The following is a 12,624-nucleotide window of genomic DNA, read 5'->3' on the forward strand; positions in this document are numbered from 1 at the left end:
ATCCATTAAGTCCATCCACAACACAAAACCACAGAAGAACTACATTCAAAGTAAAGTTAAGCGTTGGTCTTAGCCTTAAGCAGTTATGAGGTATTGTTTCAACCTGTGGTGAGGAATGATCACTGAATTAGTAAGAAAAAGCATATTCAAAATCATTCTGAAAATAAAAATCACTGCTACTGTGCAGTTGGCATTTTCCCAAAGAAAAAGCACTAAGCATCAAAAGATCCTAGTCTAAGTGGCCACTGGCACATGCCAAAGCCATATTCTCATTGACTACTTGGGCTTTTTACATGTTAGTCATGTAGCACCTTCCAACAGTGCATAGTTGGGAAATTATGACCAAAATGTAACTCAAAAGTTTTTGGACCAGACTCACTGATGGTACAAATAAGTACAGTTTTAAGAACGCAATACAGTTATTTTCATTCGCTGTACCTTTCGGTCCATAAACTAATATGAGAAAGAAGGGAAAAAACAGTAAAAAAAATTTCTCTCTCATTTTCTTTCAGTTTAAAGCCACTGCCCCTTGTCATATAATGATGACAAGGGTCAATGGCTTTAAACTGAAAGAGGGCAGATTCAGATTAGATCTAAGGAAGAAATTTTTCACTCAGGGTGGTGAGGCTCTGGAACGGGTTGCCCAGAGAAGCTGTGAATTCCCCATCCCTGGAAGTGTTCAAGGCCAGGTTGGATGAGGCTTTGAGCAATCTGGTGTAGTGGAGGGTTTCCCTGCCTATGGCAGGGGTGCTGGAACTAAATGATCTTTGAGGTCCCTTCCAACTCTAACCATTCTATGATTCTATGATTCATTCTAATTAATGCTCAATAAAAAAGCAGTAGAAGCTCTGAATCCCTCATTTTGCCTCCCCAAACTGCCTGCCTTCTTTGGGAAATAATTCTCTCACTCCTCCCGTCGCTTCTTACTTGTCATTGTCCCTAAACAGGACAGAAATCTGGGGACCTTGTGGAAATCTGGGGACTCTGCAGCCTCTAAGCTCTTGTCAACTAAGAGAGAGTTTGGAACGGTAAATTAGATCCAGTTGCTCTTTAAATCCAGGGAAAGGAGCCTCCTTTACCCACACAAGAGAAAATGATGGGCAGCTGGGTCACGTCTAAACTGCAGAGAGAACGGAACCAACACAGGGTTCCTCTCTGTGTTTTAAAATGAACAATTCCAGTTCTTAGCTAATTCCAAGAGTATTAGGAGTGAGGCGACTGAGCTGGCAGGAAAGAGAAGAAAAACAAAGCACGAAGAGATGCCCTTCAGGCTTTCTGCCTATTCCATCACAAAATTAAACAAGGCGCTTACCAGTTTTCCCAGCTACTTTCTGATAATCAGAAGCAAGTTAAAACAGTGATCATCAGGCCATGCATTTAGGCAGAAATAATTCTGAGGGAGCAATGCAAGAAATCCATGGAAATTGAAAAGTAAACAAAAAACCTATCAAAAACATTTAATTTAGCAAAGAGTACAATTGCAATAGAGAAATGGCTTTTATAAGCCTTTAAAAGCTGATCTGTGCTATTTTCTTATCCCCAATAAACTAGTGAGAAACTGTGATAAACTTCAAACTTAAAAAATAAATGCTTAGAGTGGAAAGATATGTTGCTTAAAGCCCTGAAAAAAGGAGTTACGAGTTTCAAAACACAAGCAGAATCCATGAGGAACCACTGACGCATCACGACAGTTTGTGTTTGCAGACACTCACGCACCGGGGTAGCTGAATGTACAAGGCACAACATTCAAGGTGTGCACCAGTCCAGTGACCGGTCTGCACACACCCTGTTGTGACTGACTTCATGGTGAACCAGTGACCTGGCATGTTTTTTTAACGGACAAAATTGGTTTATAAGGTTTTAAAAACCAACAAAAGGCAGCCAAAAACCTGCAAACCTACAATGGGGAAAACTTGGAAAGAGGAAATATACACTGTGTTACTGGAACCAAATGGGATTTTTCCAAATGTATTACAAATGTTGTTTCCAATGAATACTTTTTTTGTCTTCTAAGCAACATTTAGCCCAGATGAAGTTTGAAAGAACAAGTTACAATCCCTCGAAAAGAGAAGCTTATAGTACAAACACTGAAAGGCCCTTAATTATGGTACAGATGCCTTGGCAATGTTAAGATAACATTAGAATTCTTATAAGTAAGTGATAGAGGAAGCAATCCTTATTTAAAATTGGTCACACTTCTAACTAGCAATAAAGCCTCCACAGCTGAATTAACAGACATTTGCTTTGCTTCTCTTTTGGAAAACTACTTTCAATGAAAATTATTACTTTATCCAACTTTTGTATATTTTCTAAAAATATTGTTACTCAGATCAACTGTTTATGTCACCTATTTTTATCAAACACTGTTATCTGCACACATCTGTTTGCTAATTTACCTTTCAGGAAACTTCCAGCAAAATAATGCTTCTGCCTTTGACAAGGTTATGCCATGACTTTAAAAGAGGAATCAACTAACTTGTCAACTGTGTTTTCACTTAGTAAAGCTTCAGGACTAACCTTTGCATTAACAGGAAACTGCTTGCCTTTAAGGTATCCTGTTAAGGTATTCAGTGGCTGTGTTTTCCATACTGCAGGGTCAGTAAACAAGCTAACAAAAATTAGTCTCACAAATCCTTAAGACACCGGTTATTTTTTTAAAAAACAAGGTAGCAGGTAGAAATCCTCCTTTACAGACTGCGTTATTTTTGTGCGTGTAAAATTTCCTATCGAGGATGATCTCAATGCAAGAAAGCAACATGCAGTGTGCAGAAATAGTGGTAAACAAAGAGGAACTCCCTATTTCAGTAGTGTAGACAACTTAACTGGAAATAGTTGTGTACCTGATTCACAGAATATTTATTTTAACAAAAGGACATTCTGCACTAACTGTGTCTAAACAACATATCACAGCACAGTCTTGATACCACACCATAATTAAGCTGTGAGCAGAATGTGCAGGTACAGTGATGCCTGGAGAACCACTCTTCTCTCTTGCATTTCACATTCTTGAAGGTTCGAAGTCTCGCTCTTCTAGCAAGTTTATGAGAAGGGAGAAGCTGTCTTTTACTGCTTCCATATCATCCAAGGAGCAGGGTTTAAGAATCCAGCGCTTTCCACGTGCAAGTGGCTCAAGTTCAAAATACTTTTTTATCTATTAAAAATAAAAAAAAAAGGCCAATGTATTAATACTATAATGACAACTCTCTGTCTCTCATCTAAAATTCAAATCAAAACAAAACATCAAAAAAACCTATGTAAAAAGATCAGGATACTCATTTTTAGAACCTTACCCACAGCTGTTCTTATAATACAGGTTATATGATGTGACCTGAAAGTGTTTTCTTTAGGGGTGAGTGACCTGCTTGGAAGCTACCATTCTACCCATACATTTAACAGCATGGGAGGTCTGGGAAATAATTACACGGACTTAAGGCAAAGAGGAAAGCACATGAAACAAGTGTTCAAAAACATAGCATAAACAGCAAAAGTAACTAAGAAATTTTAGTTTACATTTGTTTTTTAATGTTAAAGCTGTATGTTTCATCACAGTCTTATTGGTAAACACTTAACATGCAGAATTTGTCACCAGACTACTCTAACTACATAAATGAGCTGCCAAAAACGTACTAATCCTCAACATTCCAGTCAAAGGTGAGCTATAGCAGAGGGTTTCTTAACAACCTTGAGAACACTAGAAAAATAAAAATTCTTCCAAAATCAGTTATTTTTTCTAAAATTAAACATAGAAGACTAGCACACTAATGCAATTAGGATAGTAGTAAGCATTATATGTGAGACACGATGGTTTTCTACAATCATCTTGGTTCAAAATGCAGCACATTCCTGCAGACTTCAGCTGCTACTAACAATACCTAATAATGCCTATAAAGAAGAAAACTTTTTAATTAAACTAATTCCATTTTTACTTCTGCAGCAACCATGTATCAAGGAGGTATAAGAATATGATGTAATATAGAAGTGCAAGTTATAAGGTGATTATAAGCCTTGACAAAATAACTGAGGAAGATTCAGTTTCTTGGAAAGACCAATCATCACTGACGCTAATTACACCAACTGTCAAGGCAGAAACACAGATCTACAGAAAGACTGAGAAAGAAAAGATTTTCATTTAGTAGTATACTCCAATCACTTTTCAAAATAGCAAGTACAATATCAAAACATATTTTTGATGCCTCTTAGGAGAAGACAGCAGTCTGCAGGTTATTTTGGTCCAGAGATTACTGTTTTCATCAAAACTTTAGTCTTTGATAGTATTTGATCCAATACTACTTGATCCAAAAGTCTACTCATGCTTGACTTGTCAAAATAGACATTTAGTTTTTACATCCAAAATTATATCCATCAGTACTTGCTATTGTCAACATACCAACAGAAATATTTAGTTCTTAGTTTGCACATTCTTGTTCCTTGTAATTAAAAGATCTTCTTTTATCACAGACTGCCACAAATATGTACAACAACACGAACAGTTACTCATATTGTGGTAGGCAGTCGAGGCCCTAGACAGGCAACTGGAGCCACACTGTGTAAGGCTCTATATGCAGGGGGAATAAAAAAAGAAAGAAAAAAAAATGCTTCCAAAGATGAAACAAGCTGCAACATCTCTTTAAAGCTCTTATAGTGTCAATACAACATTTTGTTTATGTAGTAATGCATTCTAATAGAAGAAACCAACTGTCGTATCAACTCACATAAATCGGAACTCAACCATGAAAATGTGGCAGAAGGGTTTCTTCTTTGTCAGAAAGGATTTTTCAGCAGAGTGTTTAGTAACAAGTATTATTAAAAAAGTGGTGGTTTTGAGATGAGAACTTCTGCTTCCCCAGCTAAGATTCAGATGAAAGCTTTTAAAATCATTTCCAACAAAGTGGAATTGTCTCAATAACAATCTGCAAACATTTGAAAATGAAGCGCAGTATTTGACATCCACCTCCTCTCAAAACAAATTTAAGAAAAAATACAAGTTGAAAGAAATGGGACCTCAACATCAGGATTTTAATATCAGCATATCTACTTTTTAGCATTGCTGTCTCAGTGCCATATTAGTATCTGGTATGTTAGGATGGTTATATGTGATCACAACCTAAATACTAATCTCTATAAAGAGTATATTGCAATGTCTCCAGCAGCTGAAGTGACACCAAATTGAATTTACCCCCATTAACACATCGAATTAAAGGCACTGATTATAGTACTGGAGAAGCAAGGCAAGAAATCTCTCTTGCCTGTTTCAGCAACAGCCTCCTTGACTGCTGAATCAGGGAAGGAAGTAAAAGCCGCACAGAAACAAAACAAAGCAAGGTGTCAGTGCCACTAGCTGATGGAGCAGCCCACTGGTGTTAAGCTGACAAATATGGCTGAGTAATTTGACATGTTTCGGACCCACAACCCAGAGGATGTCCACCACACCCCCTCTACTGGAAGACTACTGCCATCTGTCCCTTGAGCTCACTGAAGTCTGCCCGCAATCTTATTCACATAGCCTCTTGAATTAAGGCTATACCATATAAAGAAATGATTAGGAAAAGGTCACTACATGGTAAGGGGAGTACTTGGGTTTAAAAGCATTAAACATCTAGAAATACATACATAAGGAAATGATGGCAGTAAGCAGACTAGCACTGAGTCTTGTGGGCTTGTGGGCAAATAGGACAAAACCACAATGACTTTAAGCTACACTTCAGTGACTGTAGATGCCAAGACAAAACTCCTGTTTCAGCAGTAAAACGGCATCAATTGATTTAGTGAAACACATTTTGCAGATAAATTATTTATTTGGATGCCCAACATGGAAATCAAAGTGTACTTTTTCTTATTCCTAGGTGTGTAATCAACATGTAACAAAATCAGCAATTTGCTGTCATTTCCCTCAGAGTATCTGTGTTAATAGGCCCTAGATGAATGCTGAAGTTCAAGTGATCATTAAGCGGTGGCTTTTGAAATGGAAAGTTTTGATAAGGGCATGAAAGCACAACTGCTTATATTCACATCAGTAACAACTAATTTGTTAATACCCATGGAGAAAAAAAGATTCGCTAGGTGATTTGTCTGTAATCCAAATATAGAAACATAACACTAATTGACTTACAAATAATAAATAACTGAACCAGAAGTAGCACAGAAGTGATTTTCCACAACCCAAGAGATGCTCTGTGGCATGTGACTATATTTCCTCATTTAAACTTCTCACCATGATGGAGTTTGCTAAAGACCAGAGCTCTGCAAGCGGGCTCTATGACTTTGAAACTTCCAGAAAGAAGTTTGCAGAAACAAATATTTTCCAATTTACTTTAACTTCTCCCCTCTTAAACTCAGAAGATGTCATTCAGTTTTAAAAACAAGTAAGTTTTTTTAGACTTAAAAAGGAACCCTTTCTTACATGTGAGAGATGAAACAACCACATGAAAGTAGACTGACACAATCAGACGCCCAACACAGTTTATACAATTGAGTTTTCCATGGGAATGCTCTCCGCTCTCCATTCACTTTCGTTTCTGTAGTTGCTTTCTGCCCTGATGACCATCATTCACACTCGTTCCCTAGCAGATTTCCTAAGAGGATGCACACTAATCACCAAAATATCCAAAGGAAGCCGAAATTCTCTGAATGCTCACGCACCTAGGTAGTTCTTGCATAATCAGATAATCAGCAGTAACTATTTTACAGCTCCCTTCAATCGCACTAGCACAAAAGGGGTGAGTTCCTAAGAGAAGCTCTTTTGTCTTCCCTCTCACATAAATGGTGAAAAGCTGTCTGCCTGTTCATGGATGCCAAAGCAAAATATAAAGACTCAAATATGCTTCAGATGTCTGACACATTAGACGTGCATTTACATACTGGCTTTGCATTTTTAAGCGTTTACTTTGGGATTGCTAAGTTTTTTAAGATACAACCTTAGAAGAAAATACAACCAATTAAATCCACATAATTTTAAGACTTTACTACTATTTTACAGGACCTCACTGTATGTCTTGACTTCACATGGGGGCCTTATTTTATAGAGAAGCTGACATTGTGTTTATGCCACATTCTGAAGTCAATAAAATCTAACAATACACATTTGCAATTATTCCCACTCTTCCCACACTCCACCTTCTAAGTCGTATTCTACTGGCACAATACACTAAGCATATGGTTATCAAATGTTGCTTAACCTACGTGCTAGAAAAGTCAAGACACAATAAAAGGATTGGTGCCCAGAACCTCAGCTGGTATAAATTAGCATAGCAGCGTGGAACTGATGTTACTAAATTGATATACGTAAGCTGAGTAACCAGGCCCTGCTGAAAGCTTTTATATGTTCTATTACTCAACCTCATCTAGCCAGTTCACAACACACATGAACATAGGATGTATAGGAAAATTTAGATACTGTAATATATGAACACAGAGTCATTTCTATCTATCACTCAAGATGAAAAAAAGCTGATTGAAATATTATTTTTCATTCAAATTCTAAATTTTAATACTGAATTTCATCAACACGAAAAGGCTTCCAACCCACTCTGATTAATTTGTTGTAAACAAACACAAAAATCAGGTAGTCACTTACACTACCAGGCTGTATTTGGAGAATTTAATAGATAAAGTATTTTTTCATCCATTGCTGTTTTATTGAACAATTTTACTGGGGGGGGGGGAAGTAACACCACACATATTATATATCTAATCAAAGGCTACACAGTCATGTGTCCCCACTAGTCTAAATTTTTTTCCAAGACTTACAGGATTAAGAGGGTGACTGGTAGAAATATGAATTAAACTAAAACTACCTAATTTGCTGAATCCATCTCTTAAACACAAGAAACATTTCATTCATCTATCCCAAATCTGCATGGACAAGAAATGCAGTAATAACGGGAGACTGGGGTTCACATTGTGAAAGTTTCCTTGAGCGGTGATGCTGAGATTACCTTTTCAGACATCACAAAAATCTGCCTTTTGGAGCAACTGTTTAGAAGATGCAGGAGAGAGAGGCAATTTTGATTGCCAAGTCCATGAGCAACAGCCAAGCTGCCTATAACAGTGACCAAATCATGCACAAATTCAGTATCTTTGGAGAAGACAAAAAGCCAAAAGTCCATCACATAGCATTAAGTTTTAAAAAGGGAAACTACATAAAATGAGTAACTTAAAGAACATTAACCGTGCAGCTAAAAAGGTAAAATGTTTGCAGGTGGCATAGAAAAAAAAACCCCTAATTAGAGGCTCAGAGCATATTTATACTGCTACAGAAAACTTTAAAAGAAACAAAAAAAGCTTTCGACAGTTGCAGTAAGGAAAAGGATGGTATTAGAGGTAAAAGAAGTTGTGTTTAAAAAAGGAAAACAGAAGACAAAAGAAAGGAATTCTGGCAAATTAAAGAGAAACCACAAATGTTGACCTACTAACCATAGACTGGAACCCACTGCTTAAATCACCATTGATGCTAAAAAGCAAACTGAAAGCCACTCTAGTTTATGTCAGTGTGCTGGACTGCAAATTGCACAGCCTCTTGAGCTGCTACACGTGCTTTTCTGCTGATCCTGTTCTGAGTACAGTGATTTATATGAGTGGGTGGAATGGATCGGCAGCTACTTCATTTAAATCAACTAGCTCAATCCACTGCTGTACGAGGTTAACACTTTCATGCTTTTCCCTAAAAATCTGCTAGAAACCTCTTTATCTGACATCCCACGTGGCTAAAAAGGACCTCTTGTCTGACCAGAACAGCTGTGCTAACATGCAAAACTGTCAGCAGAAGTTTCATAATGTTTAGTCTTCCTACAGAGACACTTCATATCGTCTTGAAAAGATGCTTCACGTGTGCCTACTTGCATGCTTCTTCCTGACAGTTATCTCCATATGGAATACCTCTTACGCAACAGGGAGGGGAATGAAAGTGCCTCAGCTGATGGGAAGGGACAGTGACATGCTGTGGTCTGGAGTGACCTAAGCACAGGGCTATTCCCAGGAACACCAGCTGAAGATAAACAACACTATTAGCCATAAAAATGTTCTTAAATTCTAGTTCTTTGAAGCTAAATATTTCACTGCCAGCTGACTTCTATGTGCCGCTAAATCCCGTCTATATGTGCAATGTCAATCATTTGCAATGAATCAATTAGGTATATATTACGTTAACCAGAATTATGTAACTGAGCTGCTTTTTTTGGCTTTTATAATATGACCTGCTGAAATAAACTCAAAAGAAAACCCAAGGCTGTCTTCTTCAGCATTTCTCTGTGATGGCAGGGTAACCAATTTCTCTAGACAGGATTTCAAAACCATCAGAAGCCTTTCTGTACAACTCCTCACAGGCAGTGGTGAATGCTTTACAAATTAGTATTTCTAGTTTGTACAGCTTTCCATTTTTTTTTTTTAATTTTGCTTTTAACTAGAGTTTAACTGAAACACTTCCAACTGAGCTTTGTACTTAGCTTTTTAATAGACCTGGATGATATTTTTGGCACTTAAGTCTCTACAAAGAGGAATACAGTCACTTACACACATATTCCACAAAATAATTTACATAGCCCTTTGTGGAACAGATGCACTTTTCCATCCTTGTTATCTCCAGTGGCCACAAGACACTACACTTCTCAGATTGCAAGTGATTGCTGAAAGAAACGTATTTTAAAGAAGATACCTAACTGTTCTGAATGAAGAAATAGGATGCCTGACAAATCAGCATAGACACGCTGTTCCAAACACAAGAGCACACAGTACTGGCAAATGCAAGTGTGAGACAAGAAAAAGGGGGGTGAGCTAGAGAGCTGGAAGATAAATACAGAGGGGTGCTTACTGCGAAATAGAAAATATTGCCTCACCTATCAAGACAGGGAGAGTGGAAGACTTTTAAACTGTAAGTATTTTTTTTTAATACAGATACATACAATCATGTTATAATGGGTCTGGGACAAATAATATGGATGAAAGTGAGGACAGAAAACAGCTGAGGGTGCAAAAGTACTACTGAGATTTGCATGTATGTGGATGGAAGTAAAGATAGGCTTTGAGGAGCTAATAGTATCTATCAGCTCTTTTCACTATCACACAACAACGTACTACAATATATTAGATTTCTTTGGTTACATTCTGTTAATCAGGCAGCTGCCAAAATACATACACCTATACTTTGCCTTCTATGTCTCATTCACCCAAAATACATTGTTTATATAAGCATATGCTTTTCCCACAACTGCAAGACATAGAGATAACATGAGAACAGCAGCAGCATATCTATACAGAGAAAACCAGACCTCCAGATGAAGATTCATACAATGAATGCTGGGCTGGACAAAGAAGACGAGGGCTCACAATATCCATCCCCAGAGTGAGTAAAACAGCATCTCTTCTTGATGAGAACAGAGAAGAAGGCATTATACAAAAATGTGTGCAATGAAAGCATAGTAAAATATTTTCCTCTAATATCTACAGCCTTAATTCTTTAACTTATTCCAAAGAATTAATTAGAAGCGGAAATCAGACATCAGATTTAAGACTACAACTAACCCTTTAAGTTATTGCTCTTATTGCTCCCTTTTTTATCTCCTGTTTTCTGAAGTACTTTGGGTTGCAGCAGGTACTGTCTAGCAGCTACACATTTAAGTTAAAGTGTCAGAATATAAAATCCTAAAGAGTAATGCTGAAAATCAGCATTGGTTAAAGTCAGTTATTTGGAGGGCATCTAAAAATCACGTTTCCGCCCCCCTCTCCCCCCCACTACATAGACATAAAAATGTCAATTTACTGCACATCAGGACAATTTTCTATTATTCTTAACTTATTCAAATATATTCTTAAGATATACCAAAATAACTGATTGAAGATCAATTTAAATGTAGGATAATTTAAATTACTATTATTGCCCTAGTCTGTTAAAAAAAAAAGAAAGAAAAAAAAAAAGGAGCACATCCAAAGTTAGCTTTACAAGAAATCTGTTAAAAGCTTTTACTATACCACCACTCATCTCCTCTCTACCTTCTCTCACTCAGATTTGTTTTTCTTGTTACATCTTCAGTTAAATAACTTCAGGAATACAAAGAACTAGTACAAACTTTTAAGCAGATCTCTTTCAGAGCCTTGCAGATTTTTTGTAGCATTTTTTTTTAATTGCAGATATTCAAAGTTTACTTCAGAATTTAATACTAACAACAGAGTATGCTGATTTCAGCAGCAAAATATGCTAGCTTTAACTACAGATTGTGGTTTCAACTAGTAATGAAACCTGAGACACAGGTACACAAGTGCTGAATTTCTACCCCCCTCTCAAAAAAGTTTACCTGTGACGCTGAATGTCAAAATAACCTTTAGAATAATGAGAAGTCCAAAGATCAATCCTTATTATGACATCTCTTCTGCAAATGGCATGTTTTCTGTTCAGATAACAGTTAAACAGTATTTTCTGGAGAGGTGCATATGTGATGATTCATCTGCGTTTGCCTGAACATGCATATGAATCTAGCACTTGAATAAATAATATCTGTATACCGTGCCAATGTCTGCAAAGCACCAAAACACTGTACGGACATGTATTCTTGTATCAACAGCAAAGAACAGGATTTCTAAGGGCTTTGCGGTTGGTTCCCCACGTTTACACTGCTGAAACCGTTCCAAGCCAACAGCCAGTATGAACACAAAAGAAAAGCCATTTATTCAGCAGTAGCTGCGGTTCTACAAGATGGACACGCACAGCAGATCAGACACCAGTTGTGCCTATTTAACTTGTTCCATACCAGGCACAGAGCAGGTAAAATAACGTAGGTATAAATGCGGGACAGTTTCAACGCCCCTTCAGGTCCTTTGCTGACGGAGTATTATTAGTTATGGGAAGTCCACACAGAGGCAATGGAAGCCCAGAACTAACTGCAATTAACCACTTCTGCTTCAAAAGCAGAAACTGTGAAATAAATTCAGTTCGGAAAAAGTTAACATACAATATTTCTGAAGAAAAAGTGTTTCCAGAGACCCTGCCGCTGTCAGCTTCAGCTCCTGGCTGCCAGAACGCCATGGGCTCTGTGACTTCCCAGTCCCTCCAGTACCAGGGACTTCTGCCGAAGCTGTTTCTGAGGATTTCCTCCTTGCCCTACGGTTAGAGGATGCAAATCTGTGCTTTGGGTTTTCTAGGTCCAGGCCTCTGGAAAGGCCAATGCTTCCAAACTCACAGCAAGCCATTGCTTTAAACTAGTATTCCAGGCAGCTTCAGGCTCATCTCCATTTCTTGATATTTAATAACTCACCACCTAGAAATCTGGCAGAACCCCTTCATGCTCTGTGACTAGGATCTTGCTTGAGTAAGGCTCCTCACAGCTTCCAGATTCCTTCATAAAGAACAAAGATACCAAGAGGACAACTACACAGCTCAAATCAGACACAGTTCTGTACACAGAGTTATAGAGAACACCCATGTGCAAAATCAACTTGTCACTGTCTCTAAACCTATAGGAAATGCAGGAACAATCATAGATATAGAAAAAAGTGAGCACTTTACACTAAGGGAGGATGTTTTAAGACAGGCAACTGAACTATTTCCAGTCTTGAGAAGCAATAACAGCAAACTAATGCAGAGGTCTGCAATAATGACACTGGAAAAGCCAGGGCTGACCAAAAGGATTTTGAGAA

At 37.7% G+C, this 12,624-nt stretch overlaps 1 protein-coding gene across 1 annotated transcript in view; it reads right to left on the minus strand.

The window, feature by feature from the left end:
- Positions 1–2,998: 2,998 nt before the first annotated feature.
- The window catches only part of ARL15 (ARF like GTPase 15), a 213,482-nt gene continuing 203,856 nt past the window's right edge, over positions 2,999–12,624 (minus strand). Inside the window, exon 6 of the mRNA XM_086629654.1 lies at positions 2,999–3,151. Within this exon, the coding sequence (XP_086485780.1) occupies positions 2,999–3,151 (153 nt within the window). The remainder of the gene's footprint in view (positions 3,152–12,624) is intronic.

Source organism: Tauraco erythrolophus, chromosome Z, assembly GCF_009769465.1.
Source record: "Tauraco erythrolophus isolate bTauEry1 chromosome Z, bTauEry1.pri, whole genome shotgun sequence".
NCBI classification, from domain to species: Eukaryota; Metazoa; Chordata; class Aves; order Musophagiformes; family Musophagidae; genus Tauraco; species Tauraco erythrolophus.